The following is a 26,845-nucleotide window of genomic DNA, read 5'->3' on the forward strand; positions in this document are numbered from 1 at the left end:
CCTCAGCTGCCTCAACTAAACCAGAAAATCAGTATCAGATCGTGGGTATCACAACATTTGTTAATCATTCATGACCCCCCCCCTTTGCAGCTCGTACTGTAGCTCTTAGACTTGTATAAGACGATTCTCTGAACTTTTATTGAGGTCTAAGTCTCATAATATATTTTCTGATTTGACAGCTGACAACTTTACTGTGTTAGTCGCTCAGCTTTGTTGTTATCCAGTCTATTGTATTTTATAATTGCCACCTGTGTGCTGACTAGATCTCTGAATGTGAGGCTTTTGTTACTACATCAAGTGAAATAAAATCAGTGCAACAGATGACTGCGCCCTGACAAAACAAAGGTTTAATCGTGGATTTGAGAAGTTCATATGAAGTGTCCATGTTCAGATTAGTGTGACTCTAAACAGCAGCAAGGATCTTCCAGTGCCGCCTCCACAGAAGCTTACTGGTACAGCTGGCACTGACAGAGCTGCGTGACTGTGGAGCAGCAGGGCTGCAGCCAGGGCTTCCACATCAGGTTCGCGGGACTTAACTGGTTCTCCACTGGCTTCAGTGAGCGCCGATGCATCTTCACAGCTTCCTTCATTGTGGCCAGGACAAAGTGAAAGGCAGGCTCAGTGTCTGGGGTCAGCGGTGTGCTCTCTGATGGGTCCTTTGAGAGATCGAAGAGCAGAGGAGGATCGTGGAAGGTAACGTACTCCGGCGTGCAAAAGCAGATATGTGTATGGAAACATCCCATCTTGTTTTCTGGGTAGAAGTTTGGAGTGAAGTAAAAAGCTTTCCACACCGAGCTACCTGAGAACGATAAATGAAAGCACTCAGTGCCACTTTCCCTCCATGAAGCAGGGTGTTGAAGTGCAGACTTTCAGCCTTAAATGTAAGACTTTTACAAACCAAAGGAAGCACAACATTTATACATTTTCAGATGCATTAATTCAACAAACTAACAATTTAATTTTAATGCTTGGATGAAAATCTGTTGTAGAAAATGACCAGCTGGAGTCTAAAACCCATGGACATCAACAAATGCAGCATTTCTTCCCGAGAGACGCTCCGTCAGGCATTTACTGCATCCACCTTCAGTTTGTGGATCCTTCTGGTTATCAACTGAAAAGCTGCTCTGCAAGATTTCGATCAGGTTTCTGCAGCATTTGTCTGAATCTGAGCAGAGTACAGCCCTGTGCACGTCACAGCTCACCCTAATAAAGCTAACATTAGCTTCATCGTGTTTGGGCCTCTTATTTAAAATTACAGCGAGAAGCTATAAACTGTTAATTCAATATTCTCTCCATGGACGCCCCTCTCTGCCTTACTGCTGCTGTCCCAAAGTGTTGAAAATAGCTTTGCAAAGTCATGTTTTCCAGACTCATACATGTTAATGACTTTGGTTCTTATCTGTTCTAGAGTGTATTTTGTGTCATGATGTGTAACTTTTTGAGATCTTTTATCCTCCTTGATTCATCAGGTCACACAGTATCCAGTTAAACTCAGCTTTCCATAAAAATGGATTCATCACAGTCAGTTGCTGATTTGACATGAGGGGGGGATTACTTGAATAGCTATGGCCACGTAGGTTTAGTTTCTTTCTCCTAAATCATCATTTGGAAACTGCATTTTGTATTTACTTTGTCTTTGTCTAATATAAAATTTGCTTGATGATCTGAAACAGGATGTGGCAAATGCACAGCACTGTATATCTGATACATTTGATGAGGGAATAACCTCGCATGGTCATGAAACTGCTTGTCATTGAACTACCTAATTCATTTTAGATCTCTGCATGAAAGTGGCTGTAATTCAGTTAATGCATGTTTGTAAAACCCCTTAAATGAAAGCTGAAATACTTCAGTCACATATGGTTTGAAAACTACAAAAAAATGATGTCTTTGTCCAACAAGTTATGGACCTAACTGTAGATGACCAGCCTACTGGATCTCTGCAGCAGCCACATGTTATCAAAAGGTTGATGAACAGAATCAACCTTTTGTAAAGTGTGTAATGTATGTTTTGTCAAATAATATCAAAGAGAAACACATTTTCCATTTGCCTTTTTTCATGACCTGATATGGTACATAACAAAATTACACCCTGCACAGGCCGCCACTCGGTCGCAGAGCTAACACTTACAGGCAGACAGCCGTTCACACTCACAATCACACCTATTCACAATTTAGAATAATCAGTTAACCTCACACTCTGCACACAGTGCTAACAACTAGCTGTTCGATATAACCATATATATCGATGACGATATAAAAGCGTCTATCGTTTCATTTTACGCTGTCGTTTGTTTCGTGGTGTCGCAAAATAAACTGTTTACAGCAATATTTTTCATTGTTTTTCATCGTGGCTCCGCTGTCCGCTTGTTTGTTTTCCACATAAACCTTTCACAATAAAGCTCAAGATCCTTTTGAGACTTTTCAAAATAAACTGAATCACGTGAAAGAGCATGCAGAGAGTTTACGGATGAGAAGCAAAAAAAAGAGCCGTCAGGTGCTAAAAAATAAAGCTTAGACTCAAACTTTGAGAGAAAACGGCGCCGTTACAACTTATGTCTAAAAATGTATCGTTTCATGCATCGGTTAAAACACTCGACTCCAGGTACATGACGCGCAGCTGGAAACACTAAACGCAAGTCGAGCTGCCCGAGATTCACAGAATTTACAGAAAATGTTACATTTTTGTGATTTATATCGTTGTCAGGACGATAAATGTCTGAGATTTTTGTCATATCGCACAGCCCTACTAACAACTGCACCACGGTGCTGCCCCTGGATCTAGTTCAGCTAAATGAGCAGTTGCTACAATACACCTGGGATTGTAGTTGGTCAGTTTCCTCATTTGTTGAAAGCTCTGGTCAAACATTTCCTGCAGAAGGCTTAAAGAGCCTTCTAGAAGCTCGGACGGCCTCAGCCTGAGCTGAGTGTGAGAAATCTGCAGGAAATGTCTGAAGTTGTTTTCATCCATGCACTTGTATCATTTGGTCCATGTGACGGCTCACATCACCTGCTGGTTTCATGCTTTCACTTTTTAAATTTTAACTCCAAACACGAGTATGGAGCCATGGTATACTTATTATCCATAAACTCTATAATGTGTAGTAATATAGTATATGTTTCAGTGTGATACAGATCAGCAGTGGTCGGGCACTTTGGCCAAACTGCTGTCTTTAAAAGTGACCATAAATAGAAATGCAGCAGCATGCTCAGGTTTTCAAATGAGACCATTGCTGTTAATTAACTCCATTCTGTATTTTATTAACTTGGAAAAACTACATAAGTAACTGTGGAATCTGTGAAAGTGTGGACACCAAGTCATTCACGCTGCAGCCTGTAAACACTTTTGGTGGCAGTTAATAATATTAAGCTGCCACTCCTGCAGATCTCTTCAGCTGAGAGATCTTTTCAGACTGTCTTGCGGTGTCAGATCTCCCCTGAGACCTTCTCTGATATTCAGGCCAGGGGACTGTTACAAATATTTAAGTCTGCTTTGGATGATTGTTCTCTTGAGGAAGCCAGCCTCTTTTCATCTTTGTATGTTGACTTCAAATAGCACCAGGAATATGGCCTCAAATACCAGAGTTTGTATCTGTCTGGTACAAAGTGATCTTTGTCCTTTAGTTTGGTATGTTACATTTTAGTAGTTTATTAATCTATTTCAGAAGTGGCCAACCCGCGGCTCCTGAGCCGCATGCAGCTCTTTGCCTGGTTTCATGCAGCTCTTATATTGAAGTTTGTGGTTTTTTTAATCTGCGTGTTCGCTTCGTTTGAGTTTAACACTGTATTTTCATCAAATGCAAATGTGCGTGAGATGGAAATACCACAAAGTTTCCCAGTAGGTGCGAGTGTCATGATGGGTGTGACCCTGTGTTTTGTGTTTGATTTATACTTGATTATTGCAAACAAAGCTTGGAGTTTCTGTTTCTGTGCCCTCCCCATGTTTCACGTTTGGTTCCACTGCATCATCCACAGGGAGCAACTCGCGTCTAAATCACTGAATTTAGACAACGTCATGAAGCCTGTGATGGAAATCATCAACTGCATCCACACACATGCACTTAACCACATGCAATTCAAAAATCTCATCGCTGAGCTGGACCCGAGGCTTCCAGGTGACCTGCTGCTGCACTGCACTGTGAGGTGGCTGTGATAAACCCAGGCACTCTCTCGCTTCTTTGAGCTTTTGGATGCCATAATAATAATAATGGATTGGATTTATATAGCGCTTTTCAAGGCACCCAAAGCGCTTTACAATGCCACTATTCATTCACTCTCACATTCACACACTGGTGGAGGCAAGCTACGGTTGTAGCCACAGCTGCCCTGGGGCAGACTGACAGAAGCGAGGCTGCCATATCGCGCCATCGGCCCCTCTGGCCAACACCAGTAGGCGGTAGGGTAAAGTGTCTTGCCCAAAACACAACGACCAGGACAGAGAGCCCGGGGATCGAACCGGCGACCTTCCGGTTACAGATACACTTCCCAACCCCCTGAGCCACGGTCGCCCATGAAACTGTTAATGGTAGAGAAGGACTATCCTGAGCTCCTCGGACCTCAAGTGGATTATGGATCTGGTCTTTTTGGTCGACATGCTGTTGTCACTTGGACAGACTGAACCTGACCCTGCAGGTTAGGTTAAAATGCTGCCTGACCTGGGTGCAATGTGTTTGCACTTGTCAACAAACGGTAGAGGTTATCATATACGGCTTCATCTTTCTCTGTTGCACACTTACTGTTTTGGGGATGCCATCTGACAGCGTTCAGGTTGGCATTCAGTAGTGAAAGAGAATTCAGGCTTGGAACGTCCAGCTCTCCCCCTGTAGCAAATCCATGAGGTCATGACCATCTATCTCCCTGCAGAAAGAAGTAAATGAATTACAATGGTGGCTGCAACTAGCAAAGCCTCTGGATTACCTTAACACCCCACTCTTCATTAGAAAACATGTTCCCTCTGCTCACATCCAGGATTCCCCTCACTGTGAATCGCTCTCACTGCCTCTCCTTTCTTTAAATGTGACCTAGATTTCAGGCTGACATAAGGAAGGAGCACAGTCTCACCTGTCCTCTGGGACTGAAGCTCCACTCAGCTGCACCACAGTAGGAAACAGGTCCATGTTGCTGGTGGGCTCATCTATCTGTCTGCCACCAGGGATTTTCCCAGGCCAACGTAAAATTCCAGGGACCCTGATTCCTCCCTCCCAATTCGTGGACTTCCCCGCTGCTCGGTAAAAGAAAAAAAAGAACAAGAAGTCATGAAAATAATTCTCATCCAGCTACCAATTAAGCCTAAATGATAGCACTGCACCAAATCCCCATTGAGCCATCTGCACAGGTGGTACTGTCATTGTCTACATTTGCTCTGCCGGTGTGTCTGCGGTGCTCTGCATCACGATTACAAATGAGCTGATCATGTTGAACTTGGAGCTCATAAACCTTAAACAACATTTGAAACACAAGAGAGCATAACGGCACAGCACCTTGTTGCTCCCTCTGGCCGTCTCACCACAGAGCAGAGCTGATCTGTTCCCCGGCTCTGGAATGAACTTCCTCTTGATCTCAGGAATATCTTCCCTTATTCCAAACTGGCTTACTCTCTTCAAGCACTGACTCTAATTGTTTTCTATCCTTTCGCTATTTGTTTTTATGCTTTGTAACGTGACCTTTGCTTTTTTCAAAGGCACCCACAAATAAAATGTATTATAATTATTAACTAAATGGTTAAAATCCTGCTGATGTATACAGGCAGAAAGGTCTTCAGCTTTAAGCATTACAACCAAGAACAGTTTTCCGTTTTTCTTCTCGGTGTACCTTTATATATTCCGTTCGATCCCCCGTGGACATCGCCTCTGGCAGAGATTTCCTCCAGATGAGCCCCTTGATCTGAAGTCAAGTAAACAAGAGTTTTTCCTCTCAAGCTGAGTCTGTCCAGCGTCTCCATGAGCTGACCTGAGAATACACACAGTGCAAACTCCAGTCTGTAATTATTTGGAAACATTTTTCCGTTTGAGTATGAATAACAGAACGAGAAAGAGAAACTGTAAAACAACACATGTGTTAAAGCTTCCAGGCAGGAGGAAAAGAGGAAGACCTCAGAGGAGGTTCGTGTTTGTCGTCAATGATGTCAAGCAGGAGAGTGGGTGTGACAGAGGCAGAGGGACAGAGCGGGATGGATGCAGATGAACTGTGGTGACCCCTAAACGGAGCAGCTTAAAGAAGGAGGAAAAATACATCTTCTATATTAGATTGGTCAAAGTAGGCATCAGTGCTCGCTGGCTGCTCTGCTTTCTTTCTGTGCCTCTCTCCTCTATCTGTGCACGTGTGTTTGTGTCCTCATCTCATCAAGGCCACTCTTCACTGGACCGTTCAACAACACAATGAGTTAAACCTTCTGTGTTTGTGGTGCCTCCGACATCCTCGAACACTAAGTGTGTTTCTTCTGTACATTTCCCTGGATTCCCCTCCTTGGTGTGTGGTGGGTCGAACCCTGAGGTGGACGGTTTTATGTGGGTTCTCTTCCCCCCGGACCCCTGGACCACTATTCCACTATTTGCATTGTGTCTTTGTGCAAATATACTTTCACTGTAAACAAACACACTGAACTTTGATCTCCTGAGTCCAGCGTGCCCATCAGCCTTGACACAGGGATTGTATTGATCATGTCCATCATTACTACTGGACATTAACTTTTTTCAGTCGCCAAAAACAGTTCAGTTCAACTTTATTTATACATCGCCAAATCAAAACAACTGTCACTTCAAGGGGCTTTATTTTTAGACCCTAATATAGAGAAAAACTGTTGGCTTTGAGAGTGCTGACGGAGAAGTAATGACTATTATAATTGTAATGACAGAGAGACCTATTAACACATAGTGAGTGAAGAAGAAACTCCCAGAGCATCATGGGAATCCCCGGCAGCCTACACCTGTTGCAGCATCACTAAGGGGGGATTCAGGGTCACCTGGTCCAGCCCTAACTATATGCTTGAGCAAAAAGGAAAGTTTGAAGCCTAATCTTAAAAGTAGAGATAGTGTCTGTCTCCTGAATCCAAACTGGAAGCTGGTTCCACAGAAGAGGGGCCTGAAAACTGAAGGCTCTGCCTCCCATTCTACTTTTAAATACTCTAGGAACAACAAGTAGGCCTGCAGAGCGAGAGCGAAGTGCTCTAATAGGGTGATATGGAACTACAAGGTCATTAAGATAAGATGGGGCCTGATTATTTAAGACCTTGTATGTGAGGAGCAGGATTTTGAATTCTGGATTTAACAGGAAGCCAATGAAGGGAAGCCAAGACAGGAGAAATCTGCTCTCTCTTTCGAGTCCCTGTCAGTGCAGTAGTTATGCTGTAATAGTTGTTGATGATGATGCAGTTCTTCACTCCTATTTATACTCCTCTATACACCAGTATTGCATTTAATTTTTAGTAATCCTTACCCCAATCTAGTCGGCTCAGATGGTTGAGCTTCCTGAGCCTGGCTCTGCTGGAGGTTTTCTTTTAAAAAGGTGTTTTTCTTCCCACTGTCGCCACGTGAGACTCATAGCGATTTGTCTGATTAGGGCTTCTCCCTGACATGCAGTATACTAAGGTCAGGTCATGATAAACACTACAAAGCACAGTGAGATCAGTTCTCCATCCACAAGGTTTTAAGTGGATCTCCTCACATCTTCCATCTCGCCTCACTTACTGGTTCTTCTCTCCTCTGCAGCAGCAGGTGAAGCTGGGGGGGTTTCACAGAGCCTACCCTCCTAACATGATAAGATCGTGACAAGATGTAATTGCTATGACTACACACTTATCTTCTGTTCCCACTTTAACGATTATTCCTGAAGGCTCTTTCTTTCTTAGTGTCATTTGACTGAACTGGGCAAAGAGGAGAGGTCGGAAGCTTCTGGGCTTTTTTTACTGGATTTGAAAGAACTGACAGACATAGAAAAGCAGCTTTTCCTTTAAACAGACAGAATGACCTACCCACACTCCAGTCCACCTCCTGCACAGCGTCCCCGTAGATACCGTGGCGGCTCGTTCCTCTGAAAGCTGCTGAAGCAAAGATGGCTGTGTGGACTTGGAGGAAAGAGAAAAGGAGCAGGAAAGGCCTGTTTGAATTTCTGCAGAAACAAACAATGAATATGAAACATTGCAACAAGAGAGTTTTCAGATCCAGGTGAATCAGGAAAGCTTCACGTACCGCTCTATGAAGTCCACTGCCTCGTGGACCATCCTCTGTGTCATGTTTTCAGACTTATATGGCTGCTCCACAATGCTGTGGTCCCTCAGGAGAACACAGTTTAAGTATGGGACAACCATGATGAACGCTACTAGCAAACCAGTGACCAAAAGCAACAGAAACATCAAGCTCAGGATCGACCTTCTGCCGATGACCCCGCTGTAGTGCAGCACAACTGTAGTGAGCAAAACGATGCCCATTGTTCTGTATGGCAAATATTTATGGAACTGGAAAATGGTGCCATGTCCAGGCTGGCAGTCCCTCAGGTTAGTCAGAGGGATACCGAAGAAATAATTGAAGCCGTGGTTGTTAGGGTGGTGGCAGTGATCGTCACGGCTCTCACAGTTCAGGCCCAGGTGCCATTTTCCTGCAGACAAGAAGAAGAAACAAAAACTCAGAAAGTAGAAACCCGATTAAGCTCGAAGCCACAATAAGAGAGTAAACTGTACACGTCCTATAACAAACAAATCTCACTACGGTTACGGGTATAAATATTGACATCGGTGTGAGCTCTGTCACTTCATTTTTAGCTGCTAATAACGCTCAAAACTGTCTGCGATGAGCACACGAGACACTCGGCCAAAGACCTCTTTATTCAACTTTTCTGACATAACATTTAATGCTGTACTTAATAGACTGACACTTACATAGCACCTGCTGTCTGCATTCATACACCAGCTTTTTCTGTGCCTAAGCACTTTTACCCGCGTGTTCACACACTCACAGGCACTGGGGTCAACTCAGGGTTCAGCATCTACCTCAGGATACCTCAAGACAGAGCCTAGGGGATCTGGGGCATTCACCACCTCTCTCCTTAACCTGGCTTCAACCAGTCTTTCCCATAGTGTACTTCATGGTATGGCTCATCAGCATTAAAGCTCTGTAGTTACTACATCTGTGCACACCACCCTTGTTCTTCAAAACTCTCCATTCCTCAGGCATCTTCTCACTCTCTGTGACTGTTAAACAGTCAAAGGTCCACTGCCCTGTCTCCTACACATCTCCAACCAACCACCTTTTCACTCTTCATACACCTTCATAGCTGCCCTCACTTCCTCCTCTCTTAACCTCTGCACTTCCGCATTCAGCCATTCCATCCTATTTGCAAAATCCACACCATCGGTCCTTCTGCATTTCTCTCCTTCAATTCAATTCAGTTTTATTTATATAGCACCAAATCACAACAGTTGCTTCAAGGTGCTTTATATTGTAAGGTAAAGACCTCAAAAAGAAGACGCCACACATGTCCATTAAATTCTGCTTCAGTTACCACGATGGCAACATTCAACGTCATCCTTTGATTTCCAGCTTCAGACTCATGATCTTGTCTGACCCTCTCTTCACCTGCAAAACACTATTCACATAAAAGTAAAGATTACCACGACTCTATTTCTTTCACCGTGGCTCAGGGGGTTGGGAAGCGCATCTGTAACCGGAAGGTAGCCGGTTCGATCCCCAGCCTCTCTGTCCTGGTCGTTGTGTCCTTGGGCAACACGCTTCACCTACTGCCTACTGGTGTTGGCCAGAGGGGCCGATGGCGCAATATGGCAGTCTGCCCCAGGGCAGCTGTGGCTACAACTGTAGCTGCCTCCACCAGTGTATGAATGTGAGAGTGAATGAATAGTGGCATTGTAAAGCGCTTTGGGTGCCTTGAAAAGCGCTATATAAATCCAATCCATTATTGTTATTATATTCCATGTAGAAAGTGTGAATCAAGCTGACGTGCTCCTGGCTTTGCTTCCCTTCCACTTGGTCTCCTTCCATCAGCACACTGTTGGCCAACAGCACCAAAGGCAGTTATCATTAACCTGGGCCCCCCCCCAGTGTGGAAATCTTACTCTTAATGATTGACATGTTTGATTTGGCAGAGACTTTACACCAGAGGGAATAAAAAATGCACTGGCTTGTACCTGTAAATGCACTGTGCTGTTGTAACAGTGTTTATGTGGTATTATTCCACTTGCCACAAATGTCAGTGTAATGGGGAAACAGCGCCCCCCCCCCTCGGTGTGGCTGGTTAGGTGAGGCTGGCTGCAGTAATCGCTGCCAGTCTGCCGTAGCCATACGAGTGTACGAGAGGTGAGTTGTATTGTTCCGCACACAATATAGCTAAGTAGTACAGACACATAAAACATGTTTGATTAGCTGACGAGCACCGAGTGTAATAAGTGCTTAGTGGACACATGTCTAACATCAGTTTTATGTACTTTTCATTTGTTTATTAATGTGTGAAACTGTATGCTAAAGCGGAATGCTAATGAGATGTTCTGCCGTAGTGTGCTGTGGGACGCGCTTGTTTTTTTTTTGTTTTGTTTTTTTTTTTAAAAGGTTCCTTCATGTAATGATCTGCTAGAGGGTGTGGGGGGGCCACAGCCCCGTCCTCCAGGGCATGAAGCAGGTATGGAGGAGATCAAAACTCCAGACATCCAGAGGCCCCCAGAACACAAGAGACCAAGGAAGACTAACAGAGGGGCAGCCGCGCCACTGTCCCAGTAAGAGCTGAGGAGAGTCCCAGATGAGGGCTCACCCAGCAGCCGCGGAGCAGAAGCCAGGGGGAGTTGCAGTGACGCGCCCGTGAGCTCCGCCGGCAGCCAGCCATGCCTGAGTGACCGAGCCCCAGGCCGAGAGGCCGGGGGCACCCCACCTCCGAAGTGGCCCGTGCGAGCCCCAGGCTCCAGGCCCCGATAAGCGGCCGCCAAGGAGTGAGCCGGTGTGTACCTGGACGCCCATCTCCGGACACAAAGAACCACCAACGCACCGATGTCTGAGGGAGTCCGCCACTGGCAGGGGAAGTGGTGGTAGGGGGAGATAGGCCTCCAAACCTTGGAGGGCCTAAGATGTCCCCAGAGAGGTGGCGCCTGACACCCAACCTGACATATAGACACAGACATACAGGCACACACAGATACAAACATCCATTCCCACCCTCATGCTCTCATATGCACTTACTCCACACTCAACCAACGTGGAGACAGACATAAGAGACGCTGTACACACGATCACACTCCCCAAGCATACTCTACGAACCGGGTCTAGGTACCCTTGCCCCTGGAGGGGGGAACTGCACCCAGACCCAGGTGGTGTTACCCTTTTCCCTGCGGTGGGGGGAGGCAGACCGCCCCGACTCCGCAGCAGCAGGGAGGCCCCACACTCCAGACCGCAGTCGGACGGCCAACTCCTCCTCCTAGCCCCCCCGCTCCAGCAGGTCGCAGAGAATGGGGGTGAGAGAAGACTCCAAACCTCCCTCCACCCGCTCATTGTAGTGTTGATGCATGTGTGTTCTAAGGTGCATTTAAAACCCAGGAGGGCATGGAGCTACCTGCCAGAGAGCAGCAGGTAAGCGCATGGTCCCTCCTGCTAGCCCTCAATGTCTACGTGTATTTAACATTGAGAGGTGGGCAACGACGCCAGGGGTGGGGTGTACACCCTGATGGTACTTTGGATTCCGTGTATCGTGCCCACCCCCAAGATCCTATATGTATGTGTAATGAGAGTGTGAGTAATATATACCCGTACTCCAAGGTCCTGCATGTGTGGGTGGTTGTGGTGGAGCGGGAAGAGGGAGGCAGCTGGAGATGGGAAGGGAAGGAAGGGAGGGGCAAGTGACCCCTCCCTGGGGCCAGCTCCCCCGCTGACCCCAGTAGGCACCCCCATACTCCGCGACCCGCCAGGGAAAGGGGGCCCAGGCCCATCCAGACCGGGGCCCAGCGCAGCAGCGCCTCCCGGCCCCACAGAGCCCGGGACAGTCCACCCAACCCCACCACAGAGAAAACTGCACCCACCCCACCATCCACTCATCTTCCAGACTACATAAGACAATAAACACCCAGGCTGAGATCTTCCTCCACCTCTCCTGTGTCTCCCCCTCCTGCAGAGAGAGCCCCTGAGGAGAGGAAAGCTCCTGCGAGATGTGACAATCTTCCCCACCAGTTGAAGAGCCCCCCCAGGTGGCTCGATGCACCGGCGGCACCCTGCTCCAGGGCTGGGCCCCCATGCACCCACCCGCCCACAACCCCGGCAACACACCAACCAGGACCCAAGCCCCCGAGGCCCGGCCCCCAGCCCAGAGACGGAGCGCCCCCAGAACCTCACGCCCATCCCGGACCCACCCAGGGGCAGCCAGGCTACCAGGTCAGTAACCCACGTCCGTCAGCACAGACCCTCCCCTAGCCCCGCTGCACGCAGCCGCAAGGAAACAGTCACCTGAGAGCCAACAGAGCCCCTAACCGGACATGACCGCTACCCCGGGTTGAGCCCCCCAAGGAAGATGCCTCCGGGGAACCCCCCGACGCCCTAAGCCTGTCCCTACCCCCACACCAATCACAACAGTGAAGGCGGGACCAAACTATGACCCCCCACCCCCACTAGGTGATGGAGCTGATCAAAGGAGCCCAGAGCAATTGATCTGATGTGGTGGCAGAGGCTGTATCAAGACTAATGTAATCTGTATAGTGCACTCTATGTAATATTTTGTATTGAATTAATTGAAGACTGGGATTTCTAATTAGATGAAAGGTTTTTAAGCAAATCTGAGCCCAGAAGTTTTGGTCTAAGTTAACTGATAAATCCGCTTCCCATTTTGCAATAGGAAGTGATATTGATTCATCTTAGGCCCTCCAAGGTTTGGAGGCCTATCTCCCCCTACCACCACTTCCCCTGCCAGTGGCGGACTCCCTCAGACATCGGTGCATTGGTGGTTCTTTGTGTCCAGGGATGGGCGTCCAGGTACACACCGGCTCACTCCTTGGCGGCCGCTTATCGGGGCCTGGAGCCTGGGGCTCGCACGGGCCACTTCGGAGGTGGGGCGCCCCCGGCCTCTCGGCCTGGGGCTCGGTCACTCAGGCATGGCTGGCTGCCGGCGGAGCTCACGGGCGCGTCACTGCAACTCCCCCTGGCTTCTGCTCCGCGGCTGCTGAGTGACCCCTCATCTGGGACTCTCCTCAGCTCTTTCTGGGACAGTGGCGCGGCTGCCCCTCTGTTGGTCTTCCTTGGTCTCTTGTGTTCTGGGGGCCTCTGGATGTCTGGAGTTTTGATCTCCTCCATACCTGCTTCATGCCCTGGAGGACGGGGCTGTGGCCCCCCCACACCCTCTAGCAGATCATTACATGAAGGAACCTTTTAAAAAAAAAAAAAAAAAACAAGCGCGTCCATGCTCACAGGTGTACACACGGGTGATCACACCCACAAACTACACCCTTTTTGGCTCCTACCTCAAAGCACACTGTGTTCTGTTGATCTTATGTGCTGCACAATAACGTTTAATATTTAGTATTTACTGTCATATTCCCATATATCATTGTGATGTTGTTTATTCTATTACTCTTGTTCTCTTCTGCTTGTTTTCTTTTTTCTTTCTCAGCAGGTGATCCAGGTGATTGATATATGCATTTTTTTTCTTTTTTCTTTTCTGCTCATTCTGTTGGTTTTTGTCTTTTGCCCTTCTCCCCCGGTCCCTCTTCTCAGCTGTTTCTCTTTCCCTCTTTCTTTCTCCCCTTCTTTCCCCCAGTCAAGTCTGTCCCGTATTCAGTAAGTGAAAATAAAAAAGACTAATGTAATCTAATATATAATTTCTATATTGGTTAGAATTAAGATTATTTTTATTTTTCCAGTTCATGAGGACTGTTTTCTTGGCTATGCATAGGGCAGTGAAAACCATATGGGCGATATTCTTTTCTGAAGTGACATTATCTAAGCTGCCCAACAAACACACTAAGGGGGAAGTTGGAATGTTACATTTCAGACACTTTGATAAGTCTTCACATATCTCGCGCCAAAACTTCTGAACTGGTGGACAGAACCAAAGAGCGTGGATATAATTGTCCGGTGAATTGGTTTGGCAGTGTGAGCAGTTGTTGGTAGACGTAAAGCCCATCTTGAACATCCGATGACCTGTATAGTGCACTCTATGTAATATTTTGTATTGAATTAATTGAAGACTGGGATTTCTAATTAGATGAAAGGTTTTTAAGCAAATCTGAGACCAGAAGTTTAGGTCTAAGTTAATTGATAAATCCGCTTCCCATTTTGCAATAGGAAGTGATATTGATTCATCTGTTTTAGAAAGCATTCTGTATATTTTGGATAGTAATTTGGGGGTTTTAAGAGTAAGAAATTGAACCACACTTGGTGGTGTTTGTAGTTCAACTTGACCCGGTTTAAATTTCTTTTTTACTATGGATTTAATTTGTTGATATTCTAAAAAATCTTTTCTTGTTGATCCCATATTGTGTAACTAGTCCGTCAAATGAAATAAATTCTGTTCCTTCTAGTATATGTTCTAAATATTTGATTCCTTTACCACTCCAATCTGAAAAGTTTATCATATTATTGTTTTGTAATATGTCAGGGTTGTTCCAGATAGGTGTACGTTTGCATGGGATTAATGAAGACGCCGTCAATTTTAGAAACTCCCACCATGCTGTCAGAGAAGAGCTGATGTTGATGCTTTTAAAGCATTCATGTCGTTGGATGTTTGAGCTGATAAATGGTAGGTCTGAGATCTCTAGATTATTGTATTATTAGTGCTTGTTCTACATCTAGCCAAGGTTCATCTAAGAGGGTATGTTTTAGCCATCCTGAGATAAACTGAAGCCTGTTGGCTAAGAAGTAGTGCTGAAAGTTAGGCAGTTCTAGTCCTCCTTTATCCTTGGTCTTTTGTGGTGTTTTTAAGCTTATACGTGGGGGTTTATTTTTCCAAAGGAATTTGGACATACATGAATCTAGAGATCTGAACTAATCTTGTGGCGGTTTAGTTGGGATCATTGAGAATAAATAATTTATTTTTGGTAAGACCATCATTTTTATAGCGGCAACCCTTCCCATGAGTGATATGGGTAGACATTTCCATCTAGCCAGATCATCTTCTACCTTCTTTAAAAGTGGGATATGGTTTAATTTAGTTAGATCTGCAAGCTTGGGAGAAACATTAATACCTAAATATTTTATATTTCCCTATTGCAGTGGTGTAGAAGAGGAATTATGGAGGGAGCAATTAATCGGTAGAACTGTAGATTTTGACCAGTTAATTGAGTAATCTGATATTCTTGCAAAAGAGTTTATCAATTCAATCACCCCAGAGATATTGGTTTGTGAATTTTGGAGAAAGAGTAACACATCATCCGCATAAAGGCTGATTTTATGTTCCACGTTCTTGCATTTTATGCCCTTAATTACTGAATTCTGTCTAATTGCTGCTGCTAGTGGTTCAATAAAAATTGCAAACAGTGAAGAGGAGAGTGGGCATCCCTGCCTGGTGCCCCTCAAGAGACAGAAGCTGGAGGATGTCTGGTCATTTGTTCTAACACAAGCTGTTGGGGAATTATATAATATTTTTAACCAGTTTATGAAAGAGGATCCAAAACCAAATTTGTGTAAAGTTGCAAATAGAAATTTCCAGTTAACTCTGTCAAATGCTTTTTCTGCGTCTAAAGAGAATATTGTAGTTTCTAGGTTTTTACTGTATGAGTAGTCTATCAAATTAAGTAATCTACGTGTATTTGTTGATGAGTGCCTACCTTTTATGAAACCAGTTTGGTCAGGATGAATTAAGAGGGGGGTTATTTTCTCCAGTCTCTTTGAGAGAGCTTTGCAGATTATTTTAAGGTCTACATTTATAAGGGATATTGGACGATAGCTTGAGGGATATACAGGGTCTTTGCCTGGTTTTAGCAGGAGATTAATGTTTGCAGAATTCATATTTGATGGAAGTCTGCCCTTTTCTTTAATTTCCAACAACGTTCTGTAGAAAACTGGTGCTAGAATCGACCAGAATTCTTTGTAGAATTCTGCAGGAAAGCCGTCTGGACCTGGAGCCTTATTATTGGGCATACTTATCAGGGCTTCCTGGAGTTCACCTGGTGTCAGTGGTGAATCCAGTGCCATTGCTTGAGTGTCCAATAATTTTGGAAGAGTTATGTTGTCCAAAAACTGATCAATTTCTTTTTTAGATGGGTTTATTTGTGGTGAATACAACGTTTTATAGAAATCCCTGAAAATGTTGTTTATTTGTATCGGTTCATATATTGTGTTCCCAGATAAATCTTGAACAGCACATAGTTGTTTTTTATTTATTTATTTTTAGCTGGTTTGCTAGAAATTGACCGGATTTATTACCATGTTCATAATTTTGTAGGCGTAGTCTTTGTACTAAGAATTTTGTTTTTTTATCAATTATCTCATTTAATTCTAATTTTGTTTTGCGTATTTTGTTCAATGTTTCCTGATCTTGGTGGGACGCGTAGGCTTCTTCTAGTGATTTGATGTTTTTTTCTAATTCCTGAATATTTTTGTTTTCTTTTTTCTTTTTATGTGATGAGAAAGAAATTATTTTACCTCTCATCACAGCTTTCCCTGCTTCCCATAGAACAGAAGCTTATGTTTCGGGAATGTCATTATAGTCCAAATATGAAGTAATATTGCTGCAGTAATCGCTGCCAGTCTGCCGTAGCCATACGAGAGTGTGCTGTGCGGAGTGGTGTGTGGCGAGCCTGTGCACTGATAATACACCGTTGTTTCCATTCAGGAAATAAAGTGGCAACGATCGATCAGAGACTCCTTGTCTTTTTAAAAACAAGACACAACGCAGAGTCGAGGAGTCTGTTTGGGCCGAACTGTTGCAGCGGGATGAAGCAGAAACCGGTTACACTGTCACGATCTCAAGCTCTATACACACAAACAGAATTTAAACTAATAATACACAAAAATCTGATTCACAGGGAAGGATGGAAAAATCAAGTCTCTGTACTAAGACCTGTCTACAAATACAGCAACATAATTGTTATCATTAAGTCATATCAGCAACACAATCTAAACTGCAGATGTTAGAAACCTTCTTCCAAATCACTAAGTCGAAGGTAACCAGGACTGCACTGCAGTGTGACCAGTGTACCAATGGTTAGACTCCCAATGACACTGGGAGTCTGCCAATGAAATGCCTATCCACGGTATACGTTGCTCATTTCTTTCAAGCTGTGTCTAAAACAACTGCACTGGTAAGTTCACAGAGTCACCAGCTTAGACTCTACATCAGACAAATCACACCAAAGTACAGCACTTATAATGTCAGCTTCTAAACATGTTTCTTGGTGACATAATGCTTTTTCAGCGTTTCCACATATCCATCTTCATTCCTAACAGATGTGTAAGGGTCTGAAATGACAAGCTTTTTGTTGTTTTTGCTAATAAGACACATAAGATTCATGCATCATACCTATGAGAGCAGTCTCATAGCCTTGTTGTTTGACAACCTTGGCAAACGTAATCTCCTGGCTGGGGAGACCTCCAGATGCTGCATTAAATAAAAAGACACTTGGTCTGATATAACCAGCGATACCTGGAAAGAAAGAAAAACAAAAACAAACGTGTGACTTCAGCATGCATAAAAAAAATGACTCAATTCACAACAATGTGCATAAAGAGTTTTATAGACAGTTTTATTGTAATTGGGCTCAAAGCGATCTTAAATAATTCACTAAATGAATGGCCTCTGTTAAAGGTGGCTGTGTTTAACGCTCCTGTATTCTGGAAACTTCTCCACCAGGCCAACATTGAGCACTGCTCCTGTCGGGGAAGCTTGTTTCTGTGTGCAGCTTTTAACTGGCCTGATCGCACTGGGTATCGTCCAGTGAGAAACGCTGCCCTGCTGGGAGTGCAGAGGTTGGCTGCAGCAATGTGGTGGGTCAGCTTCACCCCTTCCTTTGCCAGCTGGTCAATATTGGGGGTCCTGCAAATCACATCATCAGCAATTACAGAACAGGTTTCTCATCAAAGCAGAATATGTCAGACTTGTCAATGCCTGAAATAAAGTTAAAGCAACTTATCTCCAGCTGTTGCCCAAGAATCTCTTACTCAGTTCTTCATGCCCAAATTTTCCAATCAATCACAAATCACCACTTTACTGTTATTTTACAAAATCAGTGTCCCTGTTTCATAAAAAAGGTCTTATCAAAGAAAAACTATGACTTAGATAAAAATCAGTAAACAAAACTAACCGGGACACGCCGCTGTGATCATTCTGAATCTACTCAAAAACACTGGAGATGAACGTAAATATTTGAAAGCACCGACGTCTTTGCAGAATTAAAGCTCTATTAAAATTCCACTCACCTTTACTGTAGCGAGATAAAGAAATATCAGAAAGAGAACCTCGACAAATAAAACTTACTGCATGGAAACAAGAGCACAGGAATAAAATCTCATTCAACAAATACAAAATGGTATGTATGTATTTTTATTATTGCACTTGGATGCAATAATAACTGCTCGACAGCAGTCATCTATAATAATATTGCCCCTACAAGCCAAAACTCCCCAGTGAGCAGCACTCGACAGGAAGAGACCTTGAGTAAAACCAAGCTCGACGAAAGGCTCTTCACACAGAGGCCACAACAGGAAACAGGACAAGAAACAAATGAACAGACAAAGAAATCTTTATTCTCAATTAGTCGGCCCCAATTAAGTCAAAGGAGAATTTTAGAGCAGTACATTGAGTCAGAGGTAGTTTGAGATTGATCTAAAAATATCTTTTAAAAAAGTTCCCTTGATTTTTGTACTTAGCTTACATAGGCTTCATATTAGCGGATATTCTTGGGTAGCGTCACTTTAGTATAATAAATGCTAAATGTAGCATTAAATAAAGCAATAAATGCTGAATTTATGTTGTTTGCCCAGTATCCAATACAGTGAAGTAATCCCAAATGATAATATTTCCACTGGCACAGTTTCTGGGAGAGGCTATCTCCTGTCATGGTCCTGGGTCTCTTCTACCCTCTCTGCAGCCTGCTGTCCTGTTTATCTACAGATTCAGTAGTCTAACCCCCCCCCCCCAGACAACTGTGAACAGTTGAACAGTGAACAATCAACAGAGCCACAATCAAAGATATTCACTCCAGTATGGGAACAAAACGGCCTACAATAACAGGAGGTCAAATGAAAGAGTTCTGGGAGTAGCAGCTTGAAGAATTACAAGTTCCCCCCATTTCTGCCAATCACGTCTCTAAGAACCAGTAGCCAAATTACACTTAAGCTTCACCAGCGTCAGTGAGAAGCAACATGTTCTTACCTCAGTGAGTTATTGCCATAACAGCCGAGGTCTCCAATTCCTAGGTCATCCACCATTATCAGGACAAAATTAGGCCTGTTGGTCTCCTGCAGAGAAGCACTGTTCACCTCTAAGAGCAGCAGCAACAGAGAGGAAAGTGGCCACGTGGACTTCATGCTGTCAGAACAGAAACACTGGAAGAAAAATCAAACCACATGTAATTGTAGTGTAAAGATACACTGACAGGTACCTGTATTACAGCCAGTAGTATTCTGGAGTTTCCCACCAATGACTCTGAAGCCTCCGTCAGTCGCTGTCAGTTACCGATGAATATAATTTAACTGACCATAGTTGACCATAGCTTTGACGCTACAGTAACATTTTCACAAGCATTTCACAAACCCTGGTGAAGTCATTGACCAAGGACTGTACTCGTGTCTTCTTCTAGTGCTTTTAATCATGAATAATACAAACTGGTTATGATTCCAGCACACGGTCGAGTGAAAGGTTGACAATGAAGACTGTTACAGGCAGCATTAGCAACACGTTCTCACTCCCAAAGCGGAACATTTTACGCTAGGTGACACATCGTCAACACATTACGCTTTCGGCTACCCACCACGTTCCTAAATGACGACCTCGGAAAAATGAGGAAATATGAGAACCGTCTGGACTCAGTCTACACATGTTCGCTCTTTTTCTTCAAATCGTTTACAAACACGCTATTTAACGTTTTAAGTCCTGGTTAAGGTCGGGGATAAGTTCATGTTTAGGGCTGGAATACAGGGCTGGAATACAGGGCTGGAACGTCTACTACCGCGGGAGCGTCATTGCACTGGATTTCATAACCCTCCGCGTACCACAAGAACGCGAAGGTCTCCTTTCACGTTCCTCAGAAACGCCGCGGGACGTGACAAAACGTCGGCATGTTACGCCTCGGGAGTGAGAACGGGCTGGCAAGAAAGCTGAGAAAAAGCTACTAACTCCTTTTACTGCTTTACATTATATTTTTATTACTTTTTTACATTTACACGCTTAGTCCCTTAATTTTAGAAACACGGGAAACTTGAACTGTCTGGATCAGTGCTTAGAAACCATGTCCACCATGGTTTCTAAGCACTGATCCAGACACTGATCCAACTGTGCGTAATGGTGTCCCCACACTTAAAGCAGCCACAGCCTAATCTTGAACAGGTAACAAAATCAGTAATGAGCAGTCAGACTCCAAGACTGCGGCCACTGTTCCTACTGTGGTGACGGCTGTGAAGAGTAAAATGAACATTCCTAACACCAGTGGTGGAGCGGGGGGGGTGGCTTACTGGGCTTAAGCCCGGGTTGTTTTGTCAGAAGCCCGGGGTCTTTTGGAGTGTAATTTTTTCATAGTTAGATGCCTGGCTGACAACTGTATAAAACAAAAACTACACACAATATTCGAAGCACATAGTGCACACTGTGGGAATTTACAACTGTGCGTAAATCCCCCCTAATATTGGTATGATCCGAGCTCAGGCACTAAGCGGGGCGGGGCAGCTGCTGCCTGCCAGTGCGCTGTTGGAGAAACGCAGCCAGGCAGACAGAGGAGAGCTGAAGTTTGACCAGGTACCAAAGCAAATCATTCGTACCGTACAAATAATGTAAATATGACGGTGAATCACGAAAGATTGATATCAAACTGATCATTTGACCCATTTTACGTTACTCGCTCTTCAAGTGAATCAACAAATGGCGAAATGAAAAGCCGAACAAATGCTATTTTTTTTTTTTTTAGAGAGTCTTAGCTTACATGTGTGTTTATTTCATATTTTCAGTCGTTACCCTCCACGGATAAATAAATCTGTTTCAGTAATGCACTGATATACAAGAATGGACATAAGGAGCTTCTTTCAAAGAAAAAACTCAGGTAGTATTTTATATATTATGCTTTGTATGTTGTTTGGTATATTTCTATGCAAAACAAGAGGAACTTCAGTACACAGCAGGATATTCACATTTGTAACCAGATATTTACATACACTTCAGGGAGAAAACCTAAAACATTTTTACTGTACAACATCAATTTAGAGTAAACTTTTTGTTTTAGATAAATATTGAAATATATTTTGAATTAGTTAAATGTCAGAATAAAGAGATAGAGCTTCTATTTTTATCACTTTGATCAAATGTAGGAGTACATATACACTAAGTTTATTGTTAAATAATAAGAAACTCCAGACGATTCCATTCTGAGCTGAAGAAGCTTCTGATTGGTTAGTAGAGTCCATGTGAGTAAATTGGTGGCACAGCTGTGGATGCATATAAGGCAAAACACAGAGCCTGTTTCTGTGACATGGGAACATCAAGAGATGTCAACCAAAACACCAGGAAAAGAACTGTGGAGCTCCATAAGTGTGGCTCAGTTTGAAGACATTTGCAATTAAGAAATACAGATAGAAAGTTAACAAATATGTTTTTATATTTATCAATCTAAAAAAAAATAAACATTTAGTCTGATTTGATGTTACAATTAAAAAAGTGTTTTTATCTGAAGAGTAAATATGTGGTTTCACCTGTATATTTGATGATTGTCAGCACAGAGAGGGAGAGAGAGGAACAGAGAGGGAGAGAGAGGAACAGAGAGGGAGAGAGAGGAACAGAGAGGGAGATGGAGAATGAGGACAGAACTGAGATGGAACAAGAGCAGGTGAGACACACATGTTAGTCAAATGGTTGTTTACCAAAAGTATCACCGTATCACAGGTCCTCATGTATCTCGTGTTTCTTTTTAGGTTTGTTATTTTTCAAGTTATATATTTATTAAGTTTTGCAGGCTTGTTTGCACAACAAGGCTAAACAATTATATAAACTTTTCTGAATCTAAATAGTGGACTTTGGTAGAATTAAAAAAAATAAGTGTAGTGCAGGTCTATGATGATTTTTAGTGCTACTATCATCTAGTTCTGATTCTGGTTCTGTCTTGGTTAAGTCCTCAGTAGTCCTGATTTTGAACTGTTGTAGTCCTGTTTTAATGCCGGATCAGTTCTGGGTCTGGTTGAATTGGGGTTTAGTCCTCGTGTCTTGATGCAGCCCTGACTTTGTTCTGCCTCGCTGCTTAATTAAAAAACTAGTTTAAGGTGTCCTGCAGATGTGATATATATTTTTCCCTATATGAAGTCATTCTTTTTTGAACAAAACTCAAAAAAAAAGCCTATTAATCTTTCAGTCATTTCTAACCCCCCCCCCAAAAAAAGAAAGAAAAAAAATGCATACTACCCTTTAGGGCTAAGCCCCGGGTGTTTCAAATGTCTGGCTCCGCCTCTGCCTAACACTGAAGGTAGAAAGTATGAAATCACTTTTGATTATTGACAAAACTGAAAACAGCATTACTAACAATTACTAATGACATTCTTATGCACTTGGGAAATATTTGATTTCATTCCCACTTGACCTGCAGCAGGTGACACCATTGATCATGCCATTCTGATTGATGAACTGTGTTGGTATCTGTGACAACGTTCTCAAATGGTTCTCATCAGACTTCACCGAGAGACATATTTGTAATAATACGAATTCTGAAATGTACGTATAAATTTAAATGAAGTCCCTCAGGGCTCCATCCTTGGACCAATTCTATTTTCATTACATATCCTATCCTACTAAACAGCTTCAAAAGCATCTTCTGTCATTGCAGATGATACACAGCTGTAAGACAAACAACCTCAACAGCTACCTCAGGCAATCTTTCACTGCCATTAACTAACTGGATGTCTCAAACTGACACTGTTTGGGTCTGGCAGCTTCTCTGAGGAGAGCCCTTACATCAGCAATATCAAATCATCTGATAAAAACCTTGGTATTACTTTTGACAAGCATTTGAATCTCACATATCAAAGCTTTTCCCAATCGTATGTATTTAATCTGAAACGTTGCAAAAATGAAACATTTAATGGTTTCCAGTCATTTGGATCTCTTAGTTCCACTAAACTTTAATTTGTCCTGGTCTTGATTAACTCTAAACACTGGCACCTTATAACTGCAGCTTATTTCAAAAATCAGTCGATTCGGTCGAATGAATCAGTGGTTTGTTTAACAGAACTGTTTAAAACTCATTTTTGTATGTTCATTTGTTCTTAATCTTCCACCTGTTATTTTGATTATAATTCACATGTAATGTGAATGTGGAAGTGTATATGCAGGAAGGAGTGTAACTGTCATGATCCTGGGTCGTTGACCCAGCGTTTTGTGTTTCTTTTTGGGTTCATCTTGTGTTTGGTATTAATTCTTTGGGTTGGTTGTCGTGTTTATTATCCCTACCTGTGTCTCCCCTCTGTGCTCCGTTCAAGTCCCTGCGTTTTGTTGTAAAACAGTCTGTGTGTTTCCGGTTTTACTTTGTAGGTCTGCCTCTCATCATGGCCATTAGTGTCAGCTGTGTCCACCCCTGCATGTCATCTCCTCATTACCTAGTGTGTATTTATAGTGTGTGTTGGCTTCTGTTCATCGTTGGATCGTCTGTGTTTGTTGGTGTAACGATGGCTCTCTGCAGTCTCCGCGCCATGCTTAGGTTTGTCATTAAGTTTTCCCAGTCTAGGTTTTTTTTTTCCAGTCATTCGTCTTTTCTCACTGCCTGTTCAAGTCGCTCCACTTCTGTAAATAAAACATCACTCTCATCACCAGTCAACTGCCTGCATTTTGGGTCCTTTTCCTCCTACACCACACGGCTCACCCCGCCAGCCGTGACAGTAACGCCACGAGTCCCAATGATCCACTTTGATTAGAAATATTCCTAAATGAGAGTGATGACCAGAGGTAGTGTAGTCACCATAATAAGAGATGCTCCAACAGACCCTCCGGTCATTCATGAAAACAACAACATAATAAACAAAGTTGTGCAGATCATGTAAATGTTCATTATAAATGCATATTGGCATTCAGTTCAATTAGTGAGAATTGTGTGATTATCATAAATTAATTTTTACCTCAGGTCTCGTGGGGTAAGTGATGGATGGAGGGAATTTTACTGCAGTCACAGAAATCCTAAACAAGGAGGAAGGAAGACATTCCACTAGATCAAAGCAGTTAAATAAGTAATTAGGACATTTACATATAATATTTAAATATTAACAAAAATTCCCACCCGTGGGATTAATAAAGGTATCTTATCTTAAAATAACATGCATTTGATTTTATAGGCTAAAGGCCAGGATCTACTGTGCTATAATTTATATATTATGATGCAGTCAGTTTGCAGCAATAACTCGCATTCTGCCAAGAGCAGCAAAAACTAGTGGCTCAAAAAAACCGCAGCCCTGAGCAGGGAGAGTCTCGTCCTATCCAAAATCAGTGTAAGCTCAGGCTTCACGCACGTTTGCCTCTTAAAACAGTGAGGCAGTTCAAAGGAGCCTGAAGGGAAATCAATGTGGTTTTGATGGAAATCTCTGACCACTGTTTATTATTACAAACTGCAATGTGTGTGAAAGCAGACCTAACATCATTTGCCATCAGATGAGAGAGTTCCAGTTACTATGTCGCACATTATCACATGGAGATTAATCTAACGCACTAACACGGATTCATTCATAGGACATTTCACTTGTATTCGTTACAGATTCTTCAGCCAGACGACACCTCACTTCCTCACCCTGCGCCTCACCATCGTTTTAAAAACATCTGCCACGCCTTAGAAATCTCGAAATCTTTATTCTAAAAATGATCAATATTGTTTTTTCTTATCCAAGTAACCTGCAAAGATCAACAGGGTAAGAACACGTTGGTGAAGCATTTCTACAATTTCGTTGGCACATGTTCAATGACAACAAAGGTCTATTCTATTCTATTCTATTCCATGCGCATGTTGTCACCCATCTTCTCCATACTGTAGTTTCCACACGGCGAGCACGCAACATCACACTACATCACGCATCACGTCAGGTTGTTGTTGTCAGAGCACCGTCCTTTTCTCAGTCAGTGTTCAGGACTGTGTGTCTGCATGCGGGAACATTTATCTTTAATGTGTGGCTTTATCCAAACTGCTATAAATGTATTATTGTTATTTATTGTTGTTGTTGTTGTTGTTACTGGTCTCCATCCTCTAACAGAGGAGTTTTAGTAGCAAATAACTTTTGCCTTTGAGTTTTACTTCTAACCTGCAGATAAATGAACAGAGTTCGAGTATTCAGCACACTTGCTCCTGCAGACAGACGGAAGTGTTACTCACCTGCTGAATGACAGACGGTGATCCGGAGCGCAGGCTGTACTGTCGCTCTGTGGGTCGCTTCTCCCAAATTTCTGCGCTACTCAAATCTTGCAAAGTTGTTTGAGCTCCTGCTGTGAAGCCAGAATCACGCAAGAAGTGGGGGCTACTCTGTTTTTCCGTTTAGCTTCCGTTTAGCTAAATAGAAGTACTTCCTGTCATGAATTTCAAAACAAACTCCACAGTTAGACCAAGGAAAACAATGGAGAAAACTTAATTAAAAATTCGCCCATCATATTTGAGTAAGCCTGCACCGCCTGTCTTTGATGCTCAGCTCAGGGTTACACTGCTGCTCACAGTACAAACTACTGACAAATATGTGACCGATATGTAGGGTTGCCAACCGTCCCTTAAAAAACGGAATCGTCCCGTATTTAGAAACAAAAGTACACGTCCCGTATTGAGCTAATAAGGGACGCACTTTGTCCCGTAATACAGTGAGAATCAAAAGTAGTCTATAACTTTTAATGGAATTGACGCTTTGTTTGAAAACATAATTCCCAGCCCCTCTCCTGCTTTGTGACCAATGAGCTGACAGCACACTTATGACAATTCGAGTATGACAATTCGAGTATGACAATTCAGATTACCGCTCATCTCATTGGTCGAGGAAAGGTCGCTTGCGGAGAAAATACCGGAAGACAACAGATGACCACAACAACAAGCATGGCCAACAGGGAAACAAACGCCGACACTGCGGTGCAAGTCTCGGACGACAGTACACCTAAAGCTGGGCAGACACTGTGATTTTTTTCAGTCGCGCGATTCAGCTCCTGCTCAAACTGCACGATTGACTCACAGGGGTTAGAAGTTGGTAGGTCACGATGCAGGTCTCACACTATACGGCCCGATGCTCTGATGCGACCTGAGAGCTCACCCTGTGCGTCCATAAAATTAAGGTTATAACAGAAAATCTGTCGCTCTCTCTCTCTCTCTCTCTCTTTCACTCACACACACACCACCACCATCAACTTTGCTAAACTGCTAATGAAAAACATTGATCAGGCAGCTGTGATTGAGCAGCAATGTAAATCCAACTATTTTCACGGTTGTTGTGGTCGTGATAATTTTGTGATGCCACATCGAAAAGGCTCGGATGAGCTTTCCAAAGTTCTACAAGTTGTGCCTCCATCGCTTGTGTCCAGATCACACGCTGCACTGCCGTGCTGCTCCGTCTTTTTCACCGACGTTTACGTGTTTGCGCGTGAGCAGTGTGAGCGGCTGTGGTGAGACCCTCACGAGCGATTGATGATCGGGAGCTGGTCTTGAGGTGTTAAACACGACCGGCATTGACCAAAGTGCAGCATTCAACACAAATTCCACAAAAACCGGGACATTCTTTAAATTTGAACAAAA

At 43.5% G+C, this 26,845-nt stretch overlaps 1 protein-coding gene across 1 annotated transcript; it reads right to left on the bottom strand.

Annotated features, from left to right (window-relative positions):
* LOC120722125 (steryl-sulfatase-like) lies at positions 1 to 25,894 on the bottom strand. Its single transcript, XM_040012957.1, is given in 12 exon segments — positions 1 to 799; positions 4,737 to 4,778; positions 4,781 to 4,857; positions 5,062 to 5,221; positions 5,812 to 5,949; positions 7,970 to 8,106; positions 8,187 to 8,592; positions 17,434 to 17,556; positions 17,825 to 17,946; positions 19,285 to 19,457; positions 24,216 to 24,273; positions 25,454 to 25,894. Coding segments are annotated over 10 exon segments (1,713 nt in total). The 5' UTR covers positions 19,440 to 19,457; positions 24,216 to 24,273; positions 25,454 to 25,894; the 3' UTR covers positions 1 to 446.
* Positions 25,895 to 26,845: the final 951 nt, after the last annotated feature.

Source organism: Simochromis diagramma, unplaced genomic scaffold, assembly GCF_900408965.1.
Source record: "Simochromis diagramma unplaced genomic scaffold, fSimDia1.1 OVJJ01000618.1, whole genome shotgun sequence".
NCBI classification, from domain to species: Eukaryota; Metazoa; Chordata; class Actinopteri; order Cichliformes; family Cichlidae; genus Simochromis; species Simochromis diagramma.